Source organism: Homarus americanus, unplaced genomic scaffold (genome assembly GCF_018991925.1).
Source record: "Homarus americanus isolate GMGI-L3 unplaced genomic scaffold, GMGI_Hamer_2.0 scaffold13381, whole genome shotgun sequence".
Taxonomy (NCBI): Eukaryota; Metazoa; Arthropoda; class Malacostraca; order Decapoda; family Nephropidae; genus Homarus; species Homarus americanus.
Window position 1 is genome coordinate 1,160,672 of NW_024739802.1, and position 24,933 is coordinate 1,185,604.

The 24,933-nt window shown below is 41.5% G+C and overlaps 1 protein-coding gene across 1 annotated transcript; it reads left to right on the forward strand.

Moving 5' to 3' along the window:
• Nucleotides 1-2,150: 2,150 nt before the first annotated feature.
• Nucleotides 2,151-14,082, forward strand: LOC121874999. The gene is made up of 16 exons (XM_042379356.1): nt 2,151-2,239; nt 2,770-2,866; nt 3,085-3,276; nt 5,153-5,265; nt 6,064-6,189; nt 6,333-6,491; nt 6,636-6,813; nt 7,105-7,190; nt 7,838-8,008; nt 8,467-8,667; nt 9,547-9,754; nt 10,568-10,729; nt 10,976-11,128; nt 11,645-11,812; nt 12,807-13,024; nt 13,266-14,082. The coding sequence occupies exons 2-16, from the start codon at nt 2,788-2,790 to the stop codon at nt 13,758-13,760; spliced, it is 2,709 nt and encodes a 902-aa protein (XP_042235290.1). The 5' UTR covers nt 2,151-2,239; nt 2,770-2,787; the 3' UTR covers nt 13,761-14,082.
• Nucleotides 14,083-24,933: the final 10,851 nt, after the last annotated feature.

Here is a 24,933-nt window from a genome sequence, read left to right on the forward strand (position 1 = left end):
ACCTCTACTTTCTAGTTTCTTTGGACTACAAGTCACTTTCAAGACATCTTTAAGTGGTTACTTATTTACAGAAAAAATATATAATTAGGTGAATTGAGCAATGTAAATTAATATGTACTGTTTATTTTAGCAAGAATAAAAATGGCTACTCCGACAAGTTCCCTGTCTCTCTTTTACTTAGATAACAAAAGTTCCGCAAGAAGATGTTAACACACGTCTGTTTAAGATTCCTGAGCTTAACGTAAAAAACTTGACTTGATAACGAAGTCAGGCAGATGGTAATACGGATTTGTTGCTTCAAAAATATAAGAACTGCGAATGTATGAAGGAAAAAGACACACTGATGAATAATTAATTATCATCTCTAACATTGATATTAAAAATTTAGCAAAATTCTCTCCCGCAGTGTAATTCAAAATGTAATATTTCACAGTGAATCACAAGATGCATTAGTGTTAGGTCGACTGCCGCCGTTCCTCTTTTTGTGAGCCAGAATATTTATGGTTATTGCTTGCAACTCAGGGAGGGGCGTCATGGTGTGGTCTCGAGCAGGTCACTAACAGTACGCACCAGCCACCCGACCCTGGCATCTTTAACATCAAGAAGGTGCAGGAGACAATGACCTGCCATAAGGCTTCCTGAAAACCATAACCACGAGATATATTTCTTAGCTGGTGGGGTCAGTGATCAATGTGACATCTTCACATATCTCAGTCCCCATTGCTTTGTAGGAAACCCCTTTTTTACAACCAGAGATGGGCAAAACTATTCTAGGTGTAGGATGAGGTGATAGCATAAGCGAGAGGGAAGAGATGCTGAGGCTGTGCAAATAAGAATTATGATAAGATATTATGTAAAGTTGTATGTGGTAGTAAGTGAAGGTAAAGAAGCAGGCAGGGCTTAGATCTCAAGCTGTGAAGAGACTTACCACAGATGGGCTGATACAGTAAGACTTGCCTGAAGGAGCAGTCAGAGATCTTGGTGGGTTATGGCACGCATCTCAATTTACGTCGTGACCAACGGGCCAACCCTGAAGGTGGGGAAAAAGCGAGCAGACGGCATAAAAGGATTATTTTACACGAAAGACTTGTAAGGAACGTACACTGTCTCATGTGTTGGAAGAGTACGTAAGTGTTTTGAATTTTCCTCAATGGTGATTCTAATCCTGCAGGTAATAGGAGGAATCGAGAACAGATATACTGAAAATAGAAGAGATATATGAAGAAAAACATTCAAGTCAAAGAAAGAAGATCAGAGTATGATACATTATTGCCAGATAACCTAAGACAAGTAAATATAGCATAAATATTTTATTTTACTTATAGATACGAAAATGAAAGTAATGGTGTAGAGGCTTAAGAAGGGTGAGCAGGTCGGGGAGGGAAAGACGACACATTCAACCCTTGGAAACATTTATGCCAAAATTGGAATAAATGGTCAGTAATGATACGGTTGGGAGAAGATGGGAGGCAGATGGACTAAAGGAGAATGGCAATAGTTCTCAGATAGTATGTGAACTGTTGAACTCTGTGTTATGAATGCACATATATGAAATGCCAGACAACATTCACAGTTATGATGCTGTGCACTATGAGGGTCCCCACAGTTCTCTGCTGAGTGAAGAACATGAAAACATAAGAAGATCCTCAATCTCTTTTAAAATGGAGAACACTGTTAAAGGTAAATGATCTAGTACTACTGTCTCATACTCTACCTGGTACTGAGTGTTCCTTCCCAGCACGACTCTCAGCACTCCCTCTTGCACCACCAGGAGGAGAGATGAGTAATTGTCGCGATTATTTGACGTGTCATATATATCGACGTTATTCTTAGACCATCTTGCATTATCACTGACGCACCAAGATAACACAATTTATTACGTGTTATAATTACTACTCTCGTAAATCCCAGGATGTATTTCTTCATTTAACTAATAAGTGTTCCGCTCGTCCCTCACTAACTACTGCATCGAGATATTAAGCTTCAGAAATAATCAGGAAACAGGACTCATCAATATGATTCTGCTTCTTATAAATATTTCACCCATGACGGTAAATTAGAGTGCAGGGCGTCGTGGGCCGTGTTAGCGATGAATAAACTAGCGGCAGTGCGCGATATAACGTCAGGTAACACCGGCCGCTTACCACTCGCCAACCTGACGGCGTCTTGCGTACACGACGTTCTCACCACTTGGTAGTTGTTCACCCTCTATACGTCTCTACAAACCTCCATCGCCCAGGTAATTTCTTCGTTGGGATATACTCTTACACACACACACACACACACACACACACACACATACACATACACACTCACCTTGTCTTAAGTTAATGTAAAACTTATAATGCCAGATGTAATTTATGGTACAAGTTATATTATCCGTTGTTAGATAATAATACAGAATATTATTCATAATAACATAGAACAGATAATATCTTCCCGCCTTGAGTATAACAGGTTCGTGCTTCAAATACTTTATGTTTCCACCTTAATTATAGATTCAAATGTTTCCTTTTTCAATTTCGTTTCAATTTCCATCACCTGTTTTTCATTCCACATTACCCCCATTATCTTTGTCTTCTCTTTTGTCATATTTTCATTACTTTTTATACGAGATAATCCAAAAAATATTTAATAAAAGCTTTCCTAATTATTTCAATTCTAATATCTGTTATTACAAAATTATTTTATGTGTATTAATTTCTCTTTGTTTTAATTTTTTTTCTATATAATGAAAATTTGAGTAAATTACCGCTCCTTCCTCACCAGGTCACTTGAGGTCACAGTATGGTTGTCGTGGGTCAGAGGTCAGTCCTGGCTGTCCTGGTGATCATCATGACAGCTCGTATCACCAGCTCTCAGAAAGGTGATTTTTTATTAGTCTGTGATTGTGAATATATGATCACGTTTGTGTTGATCTGTGTGAGTATATCCATGGATGTTGGGTCCTTTCATACATATATATTTGTGTATAGTTATGTGTGGTATTACCTTCAGTATTACCACATTGACTCCTCCTAAATGCAGGGGGAGGCACAGAGCAGGCATTCACTTTCAGTAAACTCTATGATTCTTCCCATAAAGGAGGAGGAGGCACCATACGGGTTCTCTCCTTCAACATGGACGGGGCTCAGCGGGATAATACCTGGATCAAGTACGGGGAGTCGGTGCGAATGGCCGAGGACTATACCTTGTGTGTCCGCTTCAACATCTGGGTGTTCCGCCTCCTCACTGCCGTCATCTACTTCCTGGCCACTCAGGACTACGACGAAGACCGTTAGTGTTCCTACAGAAGGTTCTCTTGTTGTTGTAGTGCCCTGGAGTAGTTTGGATTTCCTCTATTAATTGCAGGACTATGGTGAACACAGTGAACGATATTCCCAGTACCTACACCAGATCCTTCCCAACACTAACAAGCCCTCAGGACGTGATAGTTTTCCACCTCTTGTCCTTACAAATATGAGCCACAATTTGCGCCTGTTCTCACTTAAGCGTTGTACCCGTTCCTACTCGTCACATACAGTTTTCTCGTCTGAAACATCTGTCATAAACGAACAGTTTACACAAGTACAGTAAAAACAAAAAAAAATCTGTTTCTCTAACGCCCAATGCTGTTTAGGAGACTTGCTAACTCTAACTCATAATTGTTTTCTTCACAAGAGTATTGAATCATTTGTTTTTGACTGTGATAATTCTAAACTTTTTAATATAAAATAACATCACACTCCTCGCCAAACTTCCATTACGTGGTCTAACTAATTCGTTAATTCCCTGAATCTCCCTTTCTTTATCTGACCCTCACACCCATGTAGTTGTGGATGGTTCACACACACACACACACACACACACACACACACACACACACACACACACACACACACACACACACACTACTTTCCCATCAATGTTGTAGTGCCCCAAGGCTCAGATCCTGCCACTAACCTCTTCTTACTCCATATTAATGACCGCCTCTCCATCCCTTCCAGCAACACACATTCTTATGCTGATGACACTAACCTACACAAAAGTCTATCTACAGATTTAATGGCCACGTTCAATCATATCTCCCAGTAGACCTTCGATACTAGAACTGCATTGAACATAGATCTTGAGAGTTGAGACCATTGCTCACTTGGTCACAACAAATGCAAGCAAGTCACAAATTGTTACACTCTCGTAAACAACATTATTTACAGGTTCTATTTACATTTAGTATCAGTATTGTGGTGTTGGCTCGAGTCATGCTGAGGTCAAAGTATTGTTTATGTATTGCACTCACGCCATTGTGGGTTCTGAGTGAATGTCATTGTCATTGGTTTCACATTAATCAATAACCTCTCGTGCAATCATTGCATTTTTAGGATTGCAAAGAACACCTCAAAAAATTTAAGTTCCCACACACTGGTTCATCCGTTCCTTACTCCCACATAATTTTTTACTTTCTGTAACAGCCTCACGGAACACTGTTCTCACGTGTACCTCAGTTACTGTGTATTATATAAAAAAAATAAATCTGTATTATTGTTCCTCATCAACTACCAGACCATCACTTATCCTTATTTCCCTCCTACGTCAGACGATCAGGTAATCATGACTAACTCACACAATTGTGGAACATGATGATGATTGATGATGATGATGACGATGATGATGAATTTTACAGTGGTATCCAGCCATACAATCTATTTATATGTAGGATATAACCCATATCTTATAACACAATCGTCTACATTTTTCCTATCAATAGTTAAGTCACCTGTTAATTATGTTGACCTTCAGGATAATGTGTACCTCCCGAGTCCATCACATACCTGAGAGAAATTTCTTGTTCGCGGTGCATATGTTGGAAAGCTTTTCTTTTATCTTATAAACTTCAATAGTCCTATTATAGAGCCTGAACCTAAGTGTCAGAATTTTGTCTGCTCTCTCTTTCTCTCCTTATTATTTGTCTCTATATTTCTCTATGCTTCGCTTTCTGTTTTTAATGTTGATCTCTTTTTCTTTCTTTATTTACGCATTTGTATATCTCTCTTTTTTCCGTCTATCCATATTAATGAAATGGTTGTATATATGAGAGAGAGAGAGAGAGAGAACGTGCTCCACCTTCACCTCACGACCATGACCCCAACACCTTACTGGTTCTCTCACACAGCCATCTCGTTCGAGGTGTACTTTGAGAAGATCCGGACCAAGTATGGCGGGTACGGCCGGTTCTACTCGCTACCAGCCAACCTAGCCACCAACAAGTGGTACCATTACTGCCAGGTGAGAGCTCATTACTCCGCCCAGGTGACATCATTACTGCTCTCGGAGTCACCTTTGAGTTTTACATTTTGTCGGTTCAAGTTTTCACACGCCTTTGTATTATTTGCATTCATAAATTTTTTCACTAGTCTGTAAAATTTTGGTTTAATTTGTTACAGTGATTTGTTAATTAGGGTTTAATTATTCGCAGTACCGAAGGTTTATCAGTTATATCAGTTATTGTATTTACCATACTTATATAATTATTTTCATGTTATTTGTTAATTGTCTCCACTTATCTTTACGTCCCTCTAATTACCATTATTTGTACCAATAAGATTTTAATCCTCTACGTAATCTCTGATGTTTTGGTCAAATAAGCCCGAGGTCTTACAGCTCTAACCTAACCACTGTCATAAAGGGTGAGTGCCCCTCCCGCCCCCACCATTGTCAATCGTCCTAAACTATCGTACAAGACTGTGGTTAGGAGGATCATAACAAGAGATAAAGTGAAAAAAAAACGTAAAACATACCCCTTCCTTAAGACGACCAGAAGTGTTAGTAACATTAATCTGAAGGTGTTTATACGTTTTTATTAAGACAAATTTTCCTGATTAAGAAAGAGTTTTAAAAAATCTCTCTCTCTCTCTCTCTCTAAATATTGCAGCTGTTGTGTCCAAGCTTTCAGGATTGAAACACAATCCCATTTCATAAATAAATTCAGCCTTTCAACCATTTTTCTCCACGTTTCTGTGCAATATTTTCCTTCCTCCTTCACTCCCCCAGTGTTCCCATGTCCACATGCTTTACCTCCGGCAGGTCCGGGACGTGAGTGGAGGAGAAGGGAGGGTCTACCTGGACGGGGACCTCATTGTCAGGGAGGAGGTGGCCTTCGTCACAGACACCAATACCCGGGATGTGGTTATCGGCCAGGACGAGTATCAGGTAAGGTGATATTCTTGGTGTAAGTGAGGACGAGTGATGTTTGTGGTGTCAGTCTTATACCTTCTTCCTCTTCTCATTCTATTTCCTCTTTTTCTTTTCATCATCTAAACCCTTTGTTACTTGTCTTATCCCCCCCCCCCAAGCTTCCGTATTCGCTGAGCGGGATGTTGAGTCAGGTGAACGTGTGGGGTCGAGTCCTCACCCACGACGAGATCCTGAGTGTGTCCCGCTGTGAGGTTGATCTTGAGGGAGACGTGGTGACGTGGTCCAATCAGTGGCAGATGGAACAAGTGGAAGAGCAGGTGAGGGAACGTGGTGACGTGTCTCAAGCAGTTATTGTCTTCTCCTTATCTCTATAGACTAATAAATATCATGAATGCAAGTGATTAACAAGGTGAATAGATGTGTAGCTTGACAGACGTACATTTGGCTTCCTGTTGTTCCAGGAGGTACCGTTGCAGGAGCTGTGTGCTTCGGTGTCACGAGGTTTCCTGACGGTGCCGCTGCCGCTTCTAAGGTTTCCTGACGCCGTCCACGTCTGCAGAGGACTGAGAGGCTTCATCCGCGTGCCCACAAAACGTGAGGAAATCGTCAAGGAGATCAGCTACTTTCAGGGTGCCGAAGGTAAGGGTGTGTGTTTGTATGGAGGAGAGAGGAGGGGAGTGAGGGTTAAGAGCATGAATAGAGCGAGGGAGAGGAGGAAAAAAGGGAGAAATGAAAGACGAAATTGGATGAAATTATGAGTGAAAAGACAGAGACAAACAAAGAGAAATATACACAATGCTAAAACAAGAATATACAACTGCTATACTTACACTAAGCTGTTACCTCACTCTCCCACTGGTGTCTTGTGTGGGACAAACTCTTGAATCCTAAAAATATTAACAACATTAAAGGGTGTGTGTGGTCCTTCAGAGTGTGACCGGCAGTGGGCGGGCGTGACGGACGAGGCCCAGGAGGGGGTGTGGCATGACCCATTCACCGCCTCCTCCAGGAATACCGTGAGACACCTTCTCTGTTCACCTGCTTTATACCGTCTGTCTAGCTGTCATCATTTTTCTTCTCCTATTTTTGTGTGGGGCTGGAACAAGGGGTAGAGAAACATTAAAGAAAGTGTAGAGGGTAATTCATCTCTTTGAAACTGATCATCAAGCACAACAAACTCTGAAATTTATTATCGGTTATATTTACCATCCCTTTACCTTCACCTTTGTGTTCGCTTGCTTAATTTTTATCCAAGACTGATCATTACACATAACACACTCCGCGATATAAGATAAGGGGCTAAATTTACATTGAGTCTAGCAACAGCAAATGATGAAATGGAAGTAACAGCAACAGGTGAATGTAAAGTAATGTTTTACCTTCACTGCAGATTATTATTATACATAAATCAGTTTTACCTGTCAGTGTATCACGATCCCTTTCTCACAACAGCATAATTCTTGCGTGGCCTCATTGACTGAATAACTATCACGTTAATAACCAATTGTTGTATTATAATAGCACGTCATTCACATGCACGCCATCTATCTTGACTTCGCAGTTCAGCTCATGCACGTCATCCATCTTATCCTTACATTGTCAGATATAAATTGAACCCCAACCTAACCTAACCTAATCTAACCTAACCTAACCATCCCATCAGAGCGAACTGTTGTTTCGTGAGAACAACCCAGATGGAGACAAGTACCAGAACTGCATCCGACTGCACGTAAAGGGGCTGGAAGACACCAGCTGTGAGAAACACAGCTGCTCTGCCTGTCACACCCCCGCCGGCACCACCTGGACACTCAGGGGCATCTGTGAGGAGGAGAAGGTGAATCAGTGTGAACAACTGAACGAAAGGGTAGAACAGGATGATAAGGGATAGAGGTATTGTCGAAGGGATGAGAAGGAGATAGATAATATATATACAGTAAATAGGAAAAATGGAAAGATGATTTATGAGGCGGAAGACAGAGAGAGAAACAGACATAGAGGGTGTGTGTGTGAACGTTTTCTATAACATCTCAGCCACAAAGTAACGACGTAAACATAATTCAGGTTAAGTGAGAAGGCTGCACTACCATCTGTAAACAATTATATGGACTGTGGTCCCAAGAAGCCCTACTCCTAACACAAACTAGTATTGGGGTTCATGATCAGTCGTAATGGGTACCAGTCTAAGACTCCAGACCTAATGATTAGGTTAGACTTGTTACCGCATCAAACATTCTTGCCAGTGTATACAGTATTAAGTCTCAGCGTTAACCCCTCACACTCACCTCCCGTCAGAGAATGTACTACTTCGACCTGGTGGGGAAGCCCCTTGGGTTCCGTGGGTACGGCGAATACGCGGTGAAGGAGATAATGACAGGGGAGGACGTCATTGGGTGGCTATGGTACAACACCATCACCAACACCACCATGGCCACCCTCCATAACCGTCAAAAAGATCGCACCTACCCCATTGGCAGACTCACCTGGGAGACCAAGGTGAGGGGAAGAGCTCCTGTGTCACCTGCAAGCAGCAGGTGTTAATGTTTTCTCATCACCATCATCGACACCATCATGGCCGCACTGCTCATTGGTCAAATAAGCCCCAATTCTAGCAGATCCAAAGTTAACTTTAACTTATCCTCTAGATTAGGGATCATACTTATTGGCCCCAGTACTATGAAGCCTCGACCCTTATTGTTAGAATAGGTTGGAACTTATTCGGACTGAGGTTCATTTGACGTTTAACCACAACCATCAACACTGTCACCAGAGTCACCTGGGAAACCAAAATAAGGGAAGGGGGACGACGGCTCTTGGTCACACTTGAGAGTGCTAAGTGTTAATTGATGAATTAAAGTTGTACCTGCACACACACACACACACACACACACACACACACACACACACACACACACACACACACACACACACACACACCAAGATTTCTTCACCATCATTCACAACTTATTTTAAGTTCATCTAAGCTACACTTATCCGAGGTGCCACTTCATGTTTTGTGTGTTTTTTTATTTGTGGTCTTTTTAAACCCCCAAACATAAACGAATCAGTCATACATGAATGTAGCTCTTATCGTCCCCGCGTTATACTAATGGTTAAGGGAGATACAAACAGTACTGACCGCTTTACTCACCCAACCCCGTCGTCCCTGACCTTCCTTTCTCAAGCAACGCCTCTTGTTCCTCCATCAGTGAAGGCACTGCAACAACCATTGCATTACCCCAACAGAGAGAGAGAGAGAGAGAGAGAGAGACCCAATCATAAATACACCCTATATTTACCCTCTACGAGCAAATATGCGAGTAGAATACACGAGAGACAATACTCACCATCCTCTGTGTCCACCACCACCACCAGGAGGATATATGTGAACAGCCGCCAGGCCAGAGGTTGTTGACATTCTCCTCGTGTTCTTCCACGGAGTTCACCTGTTCCGACGGTTCCTGCGTACCCTTCGCCAGCCGCTGCGACCTGAAGTTTGACTGCGGTGACAAGACGGACGAGAGCTTTTGCGACATCGTAAACTTCCCTGATGACTACAGGTCAAAACTCCCCCCGAGGCCAGGTAGGGGGTGGGAGGGAACTGGTTAATTAGCGACTGGCTGAGAAAACCTGGTTTGTTAGTGTGTGGGGTTGGACATTGGTCGAGGAGAAGCTGATATGGTTATAATTAATTTTGTTGACTAATGGCTATTTTAAAGCTGGTAGGGTATAGTGGAAACTGGTCGAGTAATAGCTGGCTCACAGAGGTAGGATGTGCTGTAAAACTGGTCGTCTTTCAGCTGGCTCGGAGCTGGTAGGGTGTGGTGGGAAACTGGTCGACTAATAGCTGGCTAGGTACGGGCAGGGCGTGGTGGGAAACTGGTCGGGGAGAGGCCGGGTTGTTGCGGTGTTAGTGGCAAGCATTGTTTTGATTTCATGATAGATAAGAGGAGCCTTTGTGCCAAGGTGTTTAAGTCAGGCATAAAATATAGCTACATGCGCCGCCTGATGGAAGGTTAGATTATATAATGAAACACGTTTTCATGCAGAAATTCATCTCGGGAACACATGAGAAAAAATAAAGTGTAACTACGTTTAAATATGTTTAGAATTATAATTAAGGTTATGGGTGTTGTGATATTTTTCCTTCTCTCTCTCTCTCTCTCTCTCTCTCTCTCTCTCTCTCTCTCTCTCTCTCTCTCTCTCTCTCTCTCTCTCTCTCTCTCTCTCTCTACGTATTCACCACCTTACGCAACCCCTGACTCACCACCCCTTCTCTCTTTCTTCACATTTCCCCTATCCTCACTGTTCCTTTCCTTCTCATATACCTTCCATCTTCCCTCTCACACTAACGTTGGATCGGACTAACCATTTAACCCCCCCCCACCTCCCTCAGCCAGTGACCGTGCCCTGGCCATCTCGGTGAACGTGACTATGGACACCCTCAACGTGGACACCACCACCATGATGCTCACCGTCAGCTACAACCTCCGCATCACCTGGTACGACAACAGACTCACTTACAACAATCTCAAACACCTGACTAGACTTAACACAGGTGAGGTCTGTTTCGTATTATATAATTTATTCTAGGAATTCTGAACTGGTCATATTTTGTTATACCATTATCTTACTCCTTCAGAAGTATTGTTACTCTCTCTCTCTCTCTCTCTCTCTCTCTCTCTCTCTCTCTCTCTCTCTCTCTCTCTCTCTCTCTCTCTCTCTTTCTTTCACTTTTTCCATCCCTCCTCTCCTCTCCCTCTTCCTTTTGTTCTCTCCCTCACCTTGGCGTCGTGATCCACAGTGTCGCAGGAGCAGGTGGACCAGCTGTGGCGGCCCACCATTGGCTTCATCAACACAGACGACATCCAGAACACCATCGTCGACTCAGACGCAATCACCACCATCAACAGGGGAGACACCCACTACCTCCCTGACCTCTCCAACCCTTACGAAGGTCAGCCAGTAGTCTTATGTTCTCTTATCATCCTAACTCTTTCTAGCCATTAGGGAGATCAATAGTCTTTTTTGTGACCTTATATGGCCACTCTTACTAAAATTATAGGGCACGGTGGCTGAGTGGGTGCAGCAATCCCTGGCTTGAATCTCACTGCCGGCGACTTTGAAGGGCACTCCCAGTCCACCCAGCTGATGAATGGGTACCCAACTTTGCGATTGTGAGAGTGAAAAGTGAAAGAGAGCAGTGCCGGCCACATTGTTACCTTATGGTTAATCTTCAGTGTACCTGAGACCCATTTTCACTCTCACTAACATTAGACTCAACTAATTCAGCCGTCATCATCCCCTCTAGTCGAATTTCTCGTTACATATAACACCAAATTCCCCACTTTTTAAATTCCAGTGTTGCCGAGAGTAACATCTCTTCCCTTAGTTATATTTCTTGTATACAAAACTCTCATCATTAACATCTTCCTATTTTTGTCTATCATCAACATATCTCACCTTCCCGTAGTTGAGATCTACCAGGGGAACACGAACCCTGTGTCCACCACCCGCAAGTACAACACAGTGTTCACCTGCTTCTTCGACCTCATCCTCTATCCCTTCGACATCCAGAACTGTTACATGAATTTCCAGATCATCTCCGCCTCCTCCGAGTACCTCATCTTCAACCTCACAGGTCAGTGTCTTACGATCACTGGCTTGTGATATATTTTTTACGCCTGTAAGTTTATGTGTAACTTCACTTGTATCTCGCCCTCAGACTTGTAATTCGTCCCCTGACCTGTAACTAGCTCATCCCCTGACCTGCAACTAGCTCGTTCCCTGACCTGTAACTAGCTCGTCCCCTGACCTGTAACTAGCTCGTCCTCTGACCTGTAACTCTTCCTTATTCGTCTTTTAGTCCTGCAGCAAACTCCTCTTAAGCAATGAGCGTTCATTAACCAAGTAGCCAAGTATTCCATAAAATGTATAATAAGCGCCTCGTTCTCGCTATTCAAAGGCGAGTGAGTAATGATCCGTTTATGTAAAAGGTAAAAGTGATGATGGCGCCAGATGTACCTTCATTAAGTGTTACATTTACCTGGGAACATTCAGAAGGAATATTATGTTCCTCCTTCCTAAAGACTAAGTAAGATGACCAATTGATCACAAAAAATAGATAGACTACTGAGAAAGTATACTTTGATAGATAATATCTTTTAATTTATCAAATTCTTTAAATTCCAAAGTATTTTGTATATGCCGCTTTTTAGAGCTAAGATAAATGAACAAACATTATATCATATTTATGTCACAAACCTTAACAACAAAAACTTATCATTTAATGTGATAACGTCAATTGTTCTTTTTTAATGTCACTATCTCCATCACCTCAAAATAAAAGTGTATTTGATTTTCTGGGGAAAGTTGCTCTTAAACCTACGAAGAAAACTCATATGTGAATAAAATGTTACGATACATTAACTTTAATAAGCAGACTGACAAGCCCTACCTAAAGCTATACCTAGAGGTGTTAAACTCTGATCAATAACATTCACTTCCGGTAAATAAACATTATTTTCACTTCGCTCGTTTGTAGTGACAGTGACTGACCTACCTGTAACTCATCCCCCAAACTCATTCTACGAGACAGTGACCCACCTATAACTCGCCCTGGTGCTCGTCCTCAGACTCGTTCGTGGAGTATCTGGGACCTAAAATGTTGGTGGAGTACAGCATCGGGACCATCGACTTGGATGTGAACAACGCCTCCCAGTACAGTGTGTCGCAGGTGAGGGTGGAGCTGATCCGCCGCTACGGGTACGCCATGCTCAACATCTACATCCCCTCCCTCACCCTCCTCATCATCAGCTATGTCACCCTCCTCTTCAGGCCCTCCATTTTCGAGGTGAGGGAGAATTAACTGATAGTGGGGAGTTGAGATATTCAGTCGAAGGGGTTAGGTTAGGTTTAAGTTAAGTTAAGTTAGGTTAAGTTAGGTTAGGTATAGGTAGGGAGACACAGTATTACAAATGTTTTTCCAGATGTGTGTGTGTGTGTGTGTGTGTGTGTGTGTGTGTGTCTATAGCTTTGGTACCTTGCCGTCATTTAGAGTTACATTTTCTTACTGTTGATGTTGTGTTGGACAGGTTCGAGTGATGACGGCCCTCACCTCCCTCCTCGTGCTGGCTACCTTGTTCACCCAGGTGTCCACGTCCCTTCCAAAAACTTCCTACTTCAAGATGGTCGACATTTGGCTTCTATTCTGCATCGTCCTCATCTTCCTCATCATCATCTGGCACACCGTGATCGACCTCCACGTCGAGTACAAAGACGGATTTGGGTTCGGGATCAACACTTACACGAACAGTAACAAACCCCCAGAAACCTGGGCTGACTCTCCGTCGAGTGGCAGCGTCAGTAATGTCACTTCCATCAAAGTACGACCTGTATCGAGTGCCAGAACACTCGACGTCGATAAAAAAAAGAAACTGCTGTTTTGCGGGAAACTTGCCAGAGTAGAATTCAACCTGCAGTTCTACATCAAGACGTCAAAGATTTCCATGTCGGTCATCTTCATCACGTTCAACCTGATATACTGGGGCACCCTCACCGTGGGCTCTGGCCTCGTCTACTTTTATTAAGTTCACTAAGTGTAATCAATATATGATTTGGGAATGGAGGAACTTGTGACGCTACTTTGAAACCAATAGCATAGGCCAGTTAACTGTGATGAAAGTACTCTCTCAACTCCATTAACTGCGATGGAATTTGCAATAGCAATAATAAGTACAATATTGTTATTATTAATATCGTTAATTCGTAAGTTAAATAATTATGCTAACAAAAAATATTTAAATAATACTACTAACAATAATTGTCATCTCTGAAATAACTTCAGCCATTTACTCTGTATCATTAAGGATAAAATTATTACCTTGTTTATTTTGTCTCGTGTTTAATACAACAAGCATGCAATGGAAAGTTTTTTTTCTCCATTAGAATTGCGTGAGACCGACTGTTGGATTGTAACATCAATCCCGAAAATTGTGCCTTTTCCGTCCCGTTCTAATTCCCTCCTTAGGTTTTAGATGTTTACCAGGTAAACCAATCAAGGAGAATAGCAGTCAAAAAATAAGGTTGTGTTGAGGATCGTTCCTTTTAACACACACACACACACACACACACACTCCCGGTAACCTTCTCGAGGCTGCCTAAACCGAAGCTGTTTCAACCTGTGAGTTATACTACCATCTGTGATTCAGCTCACAAACTACATCACCAGATTATGGACGTTCCTTATCTGTCCTTTAACTTTCATCTCTGTGTCTGCTGCTGAGTTTATAATATGATCTACTCAGTATATTGCTGACCAGTGTTAAGTTGTTGACCCCTTGAGTACGGTGACTTAAGTCTGGCTGTGCCCTGGTGCTGAGGCTTGAACTACTCTCTTGCTGCCACTCTGAAGTGATAAGTAAAGACACCTTTGGTTTTGTTATCAGAAGTACAATTTCTGTGAAAGTTTGTTAAATGCATGAAATGCTAAAGTGGGAGGAAGGAGGAGGTGAAAAGGGAGAGGCAAAGTAGAGGGAGGTGAGGGAGCAGGAGATTCATTAGCTATAATCTGGTGTGACTGTAATGGCTATTGGGTGATAATAGTGAGGCAAACAAAAGTATAAAGGAAATGAAGGTAATTGTTAAAGAAACGGTCATCATCTTTTGTCTCAGTTACTTTCTTAAGAACATTTTAAATATTTTCTATAGTTATACTTCCTCATATTCTCTTGGCGGAGTGTTTTTTTTATTTCATGTTTTTTCCCTATTTTCAATCGGGGAAACAGGGGAGAGGAGGAAGGGGGATAGTCAGGTTAGGTTTTTACCTCTTAGTTTCCTTCTTCTTCAAAGCTCTGGCTATGTTGTGGAGGTTAAGATTGGCTGGGCTGGGAAGGTACAGTGGCTTTATTATATGATTTTACGAGTCTTCTACCATAATTATTGTATTAAGGAATAACATTCACATTTAACGTGAGAGCACTGGCTCGTGGTCGTAACCCACTATGAGTGGTTGGGTTGCATGTCCAAGCATTGTCGCTTGTAAAAAATAATTAACATTTATCAAAACAATGATTCTGCTGGTCCTAAGTCTGGAAACTGGCTCATGCATAATGGAACAGATCAAATGAGCCACAGTTCTAATAAGCTCAAACCTGCTCTGACGATTAGGATTACCGCTCAGTCCACATGGGCTCTAATCCTAATAGGCTCCAGTATAACCTTACCTAGTCTGATTCAGGATTAAGGTGTAATCCTAATCAGTTGTAATCCTGATAGACCCCAGTCCTAACAGACCCCAGTTCCAATGAACTACAAATCTTAATGGTTAGGCCAGGATGAGACAGCTAAGGTTATGTTAGTGAAAATTAGGACTGGTGTCTATTAGGTCCGATGCCCATTAACGATTAGGCACTCCATTCTTCTTAGGTTAAAGTAGGTTAAGTCAGGCGCCAAGTACAGTAATTGTGAAGCACATCTGACCTGTCCTCATATTACCTCAAGATTCGCCACCTTCACTGTTCCTAACATTTTTACACAACTTACGGAGAATCCCAAGTAGTGTATTAGTGGTTCTGGAAGATTACACAGTCATGACGTCATAATAAGATGATGATGGCTGCCTCGTTATATTTAATCTGCGTGTCTAGGAAATTCAGGAGGAAAAAAATTAATAAGATGAGACTCAATAGATTAGGAAAGGGAAAAAGTTCTCGCTCATTACAGATAAGTGAACGAGTTTTATCTCCCCCCTGGCGATTCACGTCTGTCCGTGTTGTGTTTAACTTTGCAATTCTGTCTTGTGTGTGGTTCTGTTTGACTAAGGTTGTTTTTGTGTGTGTTGATGTGTGTGTGTGTGTGTGTGTGTGTATGTGTGTGTGTGTGTGTGCATGTGTGTGTGTGTGTGTGTGTGCGTATGTGTGTGTGTGTGTTTAGTTTTCAATCTGCACGTGTTTGTGAGCGACTTTGCCTTGTTTCGTCTGTGTGTATGTGTTTGTTTGCTTGTATTGTTCTCATGTGTATTCAATAATTACCGGCTGATGACAAAATGATCTTCCCGATTTTAAACATTGATTATAAAAGAAATAACTTAGCTATAGTAAAGATCAAGATTGATTAATAAAGAACCATTGAAGATGTTTTATTTTTACATTATAGAAACTTAATATGAACCATTTACCTGAGCGTTCACCCGGTCAAAGCCGCCCTTAACTTTTTCAATGGGGGTAAATGTCAAAGTTTGTTTCACCAATGGCCGCAACTTTGGACAACTTCACGGAGAGGAGACGTAAGGAAATGCATGGAAGGAAACAGAATACCGCTTTGATGTCTACAGAGCCACAACAGAAGCTAATATTGAACTTCTGTGGCTTGAAAATAATATGCGATTTTCTTTATCAGTATATCTCGTTTTTTGCTGTAGCTTTATTGATTGGTTTCATAATATGTATTTAAAGTCAGGAAGATCATTATTTTGTTATCACTGGGATAATACTGTTAAAATATATATGATAACGTTGGAGGTATTTCTTAGTTGTTCTGTGTGTGTGTAGATGGAATGATATGGTGTGCGTGTGTGACAGGGGTTGGTGATGTGTGTGTGTGTGTGGCAGGGGTAGTGGTGTGAGTCAGGCGAGGCGTCTCACTGCAATAGTTGATGCTACTGTTCTTACCTGAGGCAACACCTAATGCATCATGATCTGGGGTTTAATTACAGGTGCTCCCTGCTAACAAATATTTCCAGGACGTATAATTACCTGATTAAATCGCGATTAACGTGAATATGGCATAAAAAATGTTGGAACCATGTGTAGAATTTTGATGCAATTTTGTTGGGTATTTCCATTTTGTTGTTTTAGTACAAAATAGATTATTACTTTAAGCCCTGCATACGTGTTGTGGGTATATATTGGTTTCAGCTTGTTTGTCCGTCCGTCTGTATTTCTGTAGATTAAATTATTTCCGGAAGATATTTCCACATGTATCGTTATCTTTAAGGGATGAAATTACCGCGGGGTAATAGAAGGTCACCATCATCATTTTGGGGTAGAAAGGTCAAAGGTAATGGGCCTCTGGTGATAAGGGCCCAATTCTAATGGGCCCCCAATTCTGATGGTTAGATGACGTTAGGTTGTCACCGCTAATAGACTTGGATCCTTATTGCCTATTTGATCATTTATTTATTTTAGCAACGAAAAGGCACAGGGAAACATCAGATGGTCTCGTAGTCCATTAATTTCTTATACGAATTTCCACTCTACTGGTACATTGACTCGTTATTCAGGGCAAAACTAGTTTCCTGAACCGGATTTCAATTTTCATACGAACACCGCGGGACAGGTCAGGTTATTTTAGAGTAAGGTTAGGTTAGGTGGGGGTTAGACTACTTTACATTAGGTTAGGTTATATAAAAGTTACATTAAGTTGTATCAGGGACGTTCCCTACAGACGATCTTCTAACAGTAGGATAATGTCTCGTCTACAATTTCACCAACGGCAAATTGTACTGAGTGTTATGTATTCGTCAGCTCAAGCACAAATTACATTCATTTTTTTTACTTACTCATCGCAGATAATAGTGAGTTACAAAAGCACCATATAAAAACCTTGTGAGAATTAGATGGAACATTAGTGATGGGGGTGACCATAATAATGTTCAGATCTAACTTGTAATTCAACAGCGTACCCACTGAGACTTGAGTTCATGAGAGTGACTGTACCGCATGTTACTTCATCCACTAAGGTTTACACGGTTACCTGTCTGACTGGTATAGCATGACTGTCATTGGCTACTTGTCTCCAGAATTGTAAAAAAAGAAACAAATAAGTTCAAAACAATGTATATTTTCACAACAAACACGGCTGGTAGGACTTTACTCTGATATCACGCGAAAAAGAGTATTAAATATGGGGGTGTATATGTAAAAGAACAGGAGGGAGAGGGAAGAAATGATAAATGAAAGTGAATAACGACGAAACAAAAAAGAATCACACAACGAGGAGGAGAGACTCATAAAAGATTCAGCAGGAGTGAGGAAGGAGGATCTGCCACAGCCCTCCACCACTTCATTACTCAGGCAGGTCCTGTCTAGCTGTGACGGCCTCTGAGAAGGTGACGCTCTGCATTTACACCACCTTCTCCCGCTTCTCTCTCTCTCTCTCTCTCTCATGATTCTCTCCTTCTTTCACGTATTTCTTACTTCATCCTTATTTATTCTTAATTATTTTCATTACAGTACTTTGCTTCTTTCTTTCATTCTCCTTCTTTTCCCTACTTTCTTAACTCCCTGTTTCTCATCTGACGCTTCCCTCTCTTCCTCCCTCTCTCACCCACCTCTTGCTCTCCCACCCACACCCTCACCCTCCCTCCGTCCCTAGCACCCCGGGCCTCCACCGCTCATGCAGGCAGCAAGGAACACACGTTCGTGGAATACCAAAGCGAGGTGTAATGAGCGGTGCTATTTTTCTAGAGTTAAGTGGAGTTTATTACATTATTTTAATGATCATTACGTGTGTTGGCCATCACCTCAAGCTGCCTCAGTCGGGTGGACCTAGAATACAAACGATGGTCTTAATATGACTCCCATCACCACACGGTCGAGCCTCCATGACAACATGAGGAGAATTGTAACTAAAGACGCCAGTGGCATTGTTCTTTTTCAGAGGAATTTTCGGATTGTTCAGCGGATGATGAATTCTAATGATCATATTTATACTCTTGATGTAAGAAAAACTTAGCATGTGTCTCACCACCACACAGTCATGCATCCAAGACAACTTGTGTTGAATTATGACTTAAAAACTTAATTGATTGTTCTTTTTTTATGGACATTATTGAGAATCTATCCCTGGTGAAGAGTTAATATAGGCGCTTTTATATTCTTTATGTACAGGAGATATGACTCGGTAATGTAGGTTGGTCAATGGTCTGTGTCGTGGGTGAATGCTGTTATAATTTTAAAATCTTTGTGTGTATACTTGCTTCTGTTCTTATACGTGTACGGTTGTTTTTGACGCAGTGAAACGAAGCAAAATAAGACACTGAATAAAGGAATAAGAACAATGATGCAGTAGAGTTGTTGATGATGTTACATGATGGAATAAAGACACGAGTATAAACTGAGTGCGGGGAATAATAAAACTAACCAAGTGAGAACATTTGACAAAGTAGCAGTCGGACCTCTGTCTTACCCAGATGGACCTTATTATATAAATCTCATGGAATATTTAAAGACCCGTTTGTTGGGTTTTTTTTTATTATTATTATTATACTCTGGGATGTAGAGCGTCCGGAATCAAGAGCAGCCAGAGGTTTTTACTTCATTACTGTCGTCCGTTCTTGACCAAATAAACCCGAGCCAGGGTAGTAAATACATTACTGAAATTCATCCACATCAAACCTAATATAGAACATGAGTTACCTGTGAACAACTAGTACACTGGAGTCCACCTTCCTTATAACTCAACTCACTTGACTTGTTCAACACTAAATGAGGAAACCTTTTTTAGAGAACGTGGGCACTTGAGGGAGAGGTCAGCAAAGGTCAGGGATCAGTGGTGGGTGAGTGTTTATGATGCAGGAGGCGGAAGAGGACTTGGGCAACGTACGAGAATTACTGCAGAGTCGAGAAGATTGTTGGCTTAAGATAACGTTAAAAGACTCCGAGTGCTTGTATACCCGCGCGTGATCTTCTGGCGGGAGATGCATCTTGGACAAAACGATAATGGCAAGTTTACGGCTTAGGGAGGAGCAGGGAGAGAGATATGCCTTCTTTTTCTCCTATGTGGTCTTATACAGGGGAAAATTATGTTAGGCGTGTTTATTGTCGTTTTCTCTTTTGTTTATGGAGATCTTGCGAAGTGAAGGCACGTGTGAGGATTAAGGAAAATCTAATGAGCATTGTTTTTTTCTATCCTGGGAAGATGTTGAGTCGTCCGTGATGGTCTGGGAAGGTGTTGGATCGTCCGTGATGGTCTGAGAAGGTGTTGGGTTGTACATGATGGTCTGGAAAAGTGTTGGGTCGTCCGTGATGGTCTGGGAAGGTGTTGGATCGTCCGTAAGGGTGTGGTAAGATGGGTCGTCCTTGATGTTCTGGAAAAATCCTAGATTGTCCTTGGTGGCCTAAAAAATTGTTGACTATTTTGAGAGGATCCTCAGTCGTCCTTCATGGCTTAAGATGTTCCTAGAATGCGTTTGTTGTGTGATTGAGCTGTGTGGTCAACAAGTCGAGAGGAGGAGGGAGGAGGAGGAGGCGGCAGAAGGAGGAGGAGGAAGAGGACCTGCCGATTGGGTGAGTGGTACCTCATTACAACCCGGAGGTGGCATCTCGCCCCTACCAGGAGAGAGTGACAAACCAGGAAAGGGAGGCGATCAAGGGTGTCTTCAGATGTCATTGGTTTGTATGGGATCTCTCTCTCTCTCTCTCTCTCTCTCTCTCTCTCTCTCTCTCTCTCTCTCAACACAAAGAAAGAAGAATATCTATAAACAAAGATATATATGGTACATAATATCTGTTCTGCTGCTCGTTGAAAAAATTAAGTTAATTATTATTTTGACTGACATTTTACCTCTCATGTTAACTTAAAATCGCGTCCGTCCACGAAACTAGTCGGGAATATTTGATCTTGAACGATATTGATAATGCGCGTGATAGAATTATAGGCGTTAGGTGATACATCGTGTGTTCGGTCTTTCTTGTGGACGCTTACACGCAGGGTCCAGTACTATACCCACTATCGTATATCTATTAGTGACAGATATATGATCAGAGTACCGTCAATAAATCCTCGTATTTATTTATATGTTATAAATTTTAACCTGGTACACTAGAGCCAAACTAAATCATCACTGATAAGGAAACTCGATCAATATAATTAATGATGTATTATACTGGACTCTTAAGGTCACTGGTAGAACTATGAATTCCGAAGAGAAGGGCGGAGGAGGTTAGGTTAGGTTAGGATTAGGTTAGGTTAGTTTAGGTTAGAAAATGAATTTAGTATACAAGGAACAGTTTTTCTCAGTACCTGGCTGGTCATTAGTCAGTACCACCTCTTTAAGTAATGGATTCAAAATGACGAGGCACTTCAGGTTAAGAGTAAAACTGTAGACGCAGGTAGAATGATAACCACCTCAGGTCTTAGTAGATATATCAGTTATTTAATCTACAAAATAAATAGTGATATACAAATGTGTTTATTGTTTAGTTATACTGTAGGTAAAATATAAACTGCGGCTTTAAATGGGCCCGAGTTCCAATGGGTCACAAATTAACCTAACCTATTCATTAGGATTCAGGCCCATTTAGCTTGGCCCTTATGGTTAAATCACTTTAGGTTGGGGCCTACTATAACTAGGGCTTATTAGTAGTGGGGATTATCCAGACTGTAGGGTCTGTTCGAAAAGGCTCATTATAGAAACGAATCCAATTAAGAATCTGGACAAGTAGCTCTTAGAAATGGGGCCTGTTAGGACTAGGGGCCTTTTAATTAATCACAGAATAACACACACACACAAACACACACACACACACACACACACACACACACACACACAGACAGAGGAAAAGGTACGTAGCCTATGTATGTGTGAGTGTTGTTTTTGTTATTGTTTCGTCGTCTAAGGTATAATTGGTCATTAAGGTGGTGGTGGGTTGGCAGTGTCGCACGGCAGGTATACACACCTCGAGACACCGGTGATTAGTCTGCAGGTGCGTGGCCAGACGACCCCCCCCCCCCCCCCCCCCCCCCCCCCCCCCTTGCTTCTCAGCCCTCCCGGCATCACAGACTGGGATGTGGACCGACACTCAGACAGTAACGTTGTCATGGTCTGTGATAGGTGGTGACTGGTCAGATGATCCCTAGTCTTATTGTGACATTCTAAATGAGCCTCGGTTCTAATTAGTCCCATTCCTTATGGTTAGGTTAGGTCAAGGCTTATTATGGCTGGAACCCGTATGACCTACAACTCACTTATTGCTTAATTATGATGGTGAAGGATAACATCTCATAATTTTAAAGGAACTTGCATCAATTAACAGTAAGATTCCATTGGAAGAGAATTGAAATACAAACTAACATGTGATTCTAATACAAATTTAAGCCGTGAAGGAGTAAAAGACTGAAGGCATATGTGCAGAGTGTATCCAAACTCCAGACCCTTAATCAGAATACACAGTTTGTTTATTCATGTCTTAATAATTTCCATTTACATGATATTAAAGTACTTAGTCTTATCAATTATATATCTTAAGGTTGATTGAACACTAGTTAGCATTTACTAATTACGACTCACAAGCTTAACGTTCTCCCTCGGGTGATCAATGTGAGTATTGGCTTGAGATTGAGCGAGACAAAACTGGTTAGGGAAATGCTAACCAATATTTAGAATCAGCGTTACATTAAAGAATAGATTTGTTTATATGATTTAATGTATTGTACTTCTAATATACGAGTTAATGGAGACAAATGGTGTAACCTGCTTACTCCCAGTACATGTTGCGTGTGGTTGCACTTCTTGTTTGCCTTGAAAAGTCCTGGGTTATCTTTCTTTCACTGTATATAATTTGCTTTAGTTTCTTATCCGTCTTTGTGTGGGAGGATTAACTAACCTAACCTAACCTAACCTAACCTTAAGAGGTAAATGAACCTCAAAGAAAAGTGAAGTAAATGATAAGGACAATTGTCGACGGTGACCAGGAAACAGTGACCAAAATACTTCTGCGGTTAGAATCAAGTCACAAAAAATATTCCATACAATCTTGTAATGTAAATAACGGTATAGTCAGTCATGTAGCCAAGAATAATGTAGTATAACGAAAGGGAAATTAAATAGTGTACAACTGTGATAACTCAAAGACAAATGGAACTGCTGTATCTTACTCAAGGTACTACACACACACACACACACACCATTAATGTGAGATGTGGCACTGAGAGCACTAAACCATTGCTAAACCCGTGTTGCAAGTGTGACCAAGTACCATAGATGACTTTCACGTGTTTCTAATCGATCAGTGATATAAAATCCAGTCAAGTTTCCTCCTATTATTCCGGGTTGTGCGTCAAGAAGAACTAACACTTACTCTCACTCTAAGTAATCTGTTGAACATTAAACATAAATCTAAAAAACCTAAAATCATAATATAACTTAAAAAAAACACACATTAATTATCTCACTAATATGAAAATAGCAGTTACTAAATAAAGACTAAGTAAAGCGAGACTATGGAAACTTGACTCTGGCGTATAATAAACACATCACCCAGAGCAGCCCAGTCAACAGGTGTGGACGATAAGATACCCAGCAACACAGAGCTATGTAGTATTAATATGGATGGAGCACAGAGAGAGAGAGAGAGACAATAGAGAGTGTGAGAGAGATGTAGGGAGTAGTCTGAGAGATAGATGTATAGAGGTGAGAAAGATAGAGAGAGAGAGAGAGAGAGAGAGAGACAATAGAGAGTGTGAGAGAGATGTAGGGAGTAGTCTGAGAGATAGATGTATAGAGGTGAGATAGATTGAGAGAGAGAGACAGTAGTGAGTTAGACAGAGTGACAGTAGTATGAGAGACAGAAACACTGAGGAGAGATAGAGAGGGGAAGAGGCTTGGGAACACACATTCTTATAATATGTAAATAATAAGAAACAATAAAAATATCTAAAAATACAAACAAGTAAAACTGTAAAATGGAAAATTATTAAAAAGCAACAAAAGCAACAACTACAGTAGCATCAATAACAATAACACAACAACAAATAACAGCAACAATAACAAAAAACAAAATAACATCAAAGACAATAAATATTTACAACAACAGACAGCAACATGAGGTATTGTATCAACTTTAATAACAACAACAATGGTAACAATAACAACAGTAACTACAATAACAATAATAATAACAAAAACAGCCCCAACAATAATAACAAAAATATAAAAAAACAATACTAAATACACCAACAGCAACAACTACACAGACAGCCTCCAACAATACACTTGGAACATCAATAAATTACAACAGCAGGAGTAGCCACAGCAGCTGCAGCAATTCAACGCAGCACACGAGCCACAGCACTGAGAAATAGCTGCCTGCAGTAAGCGTTGTGATGATGAATACAGTCATCACGCCACTAACTACCATCCCTCCCTCCGTCCTTCCCTCCCTCACTCACTCCATCCCTCCCTCTCCTTATCTGTCTGTCTGTATCTCTCTCTCTCTCTCTCTCCTTCCCTCACTCTCTCTCGTTGTCCCCTCTCCTTCTCTCCCTCCCTCCCTTCTTCTGCCTTCCTTCCCTCCATCCCTCCCTCCCGCCTTTCTCCCCTCTTCTTCTCTACCTCCTCCCTCCTCTCTCTCTCCTGCACCCTTCCTCCCCTCCCTCTTCCTCACACATCATTCTCCTCTCCTTTACCACCTTTCCCAGTCCACCACACCAACTACGTCGTTCTTCCCTCTCTCACCCCGGCCTTATACCCTCTCTCATCCTCACCCTTCCCTTACCCTACCCCTTATCCTCTCCTCACCCCTGCCCACCACCCTCCTCATCCTTCTCTGTTCCCTACCCTACATCCTGACTCAGCCTTACCTCACCCCTACCGTCAAATATTCATCATATCTTTAGTATCATCATTAACACTATTATCGACACCCAAAGTCCTTAAAAACGTCAAAATGAAAGAAAGAAAGAACAGCTCTCAGCATCTAGAATGAAGGAATACGTCTGTCAAATTCAAAGTTAATTGGAGCATTATGAAAGAAGTGATGA

Excerpts from the sequence above, each read along its gene's own strand:
- LOC121874999 (XM_042379356.1), top strand. The coding sequence starts at position 2,788 with ATGGTTGTCGTGGGTCAGAGGTCAGTCCTGGCTGTCCTGGTGATCATC. Across the intron at positions 5,266-6,063 it reads AGTGGTACCATTACTGCCAG|GTCCGGGACGTGAGTGGAGG; the intron begins GTGAGAGCTCAT and ends TACCTCCGGCAG. Across the intron at positions 7,191-7,837 it reads CCGCCTCCTCCAGGAATACC|AGCGAACTGTTGTTTCGTGA; the intron begins GTGAGACACCTT and ends CCATCCCATCAG.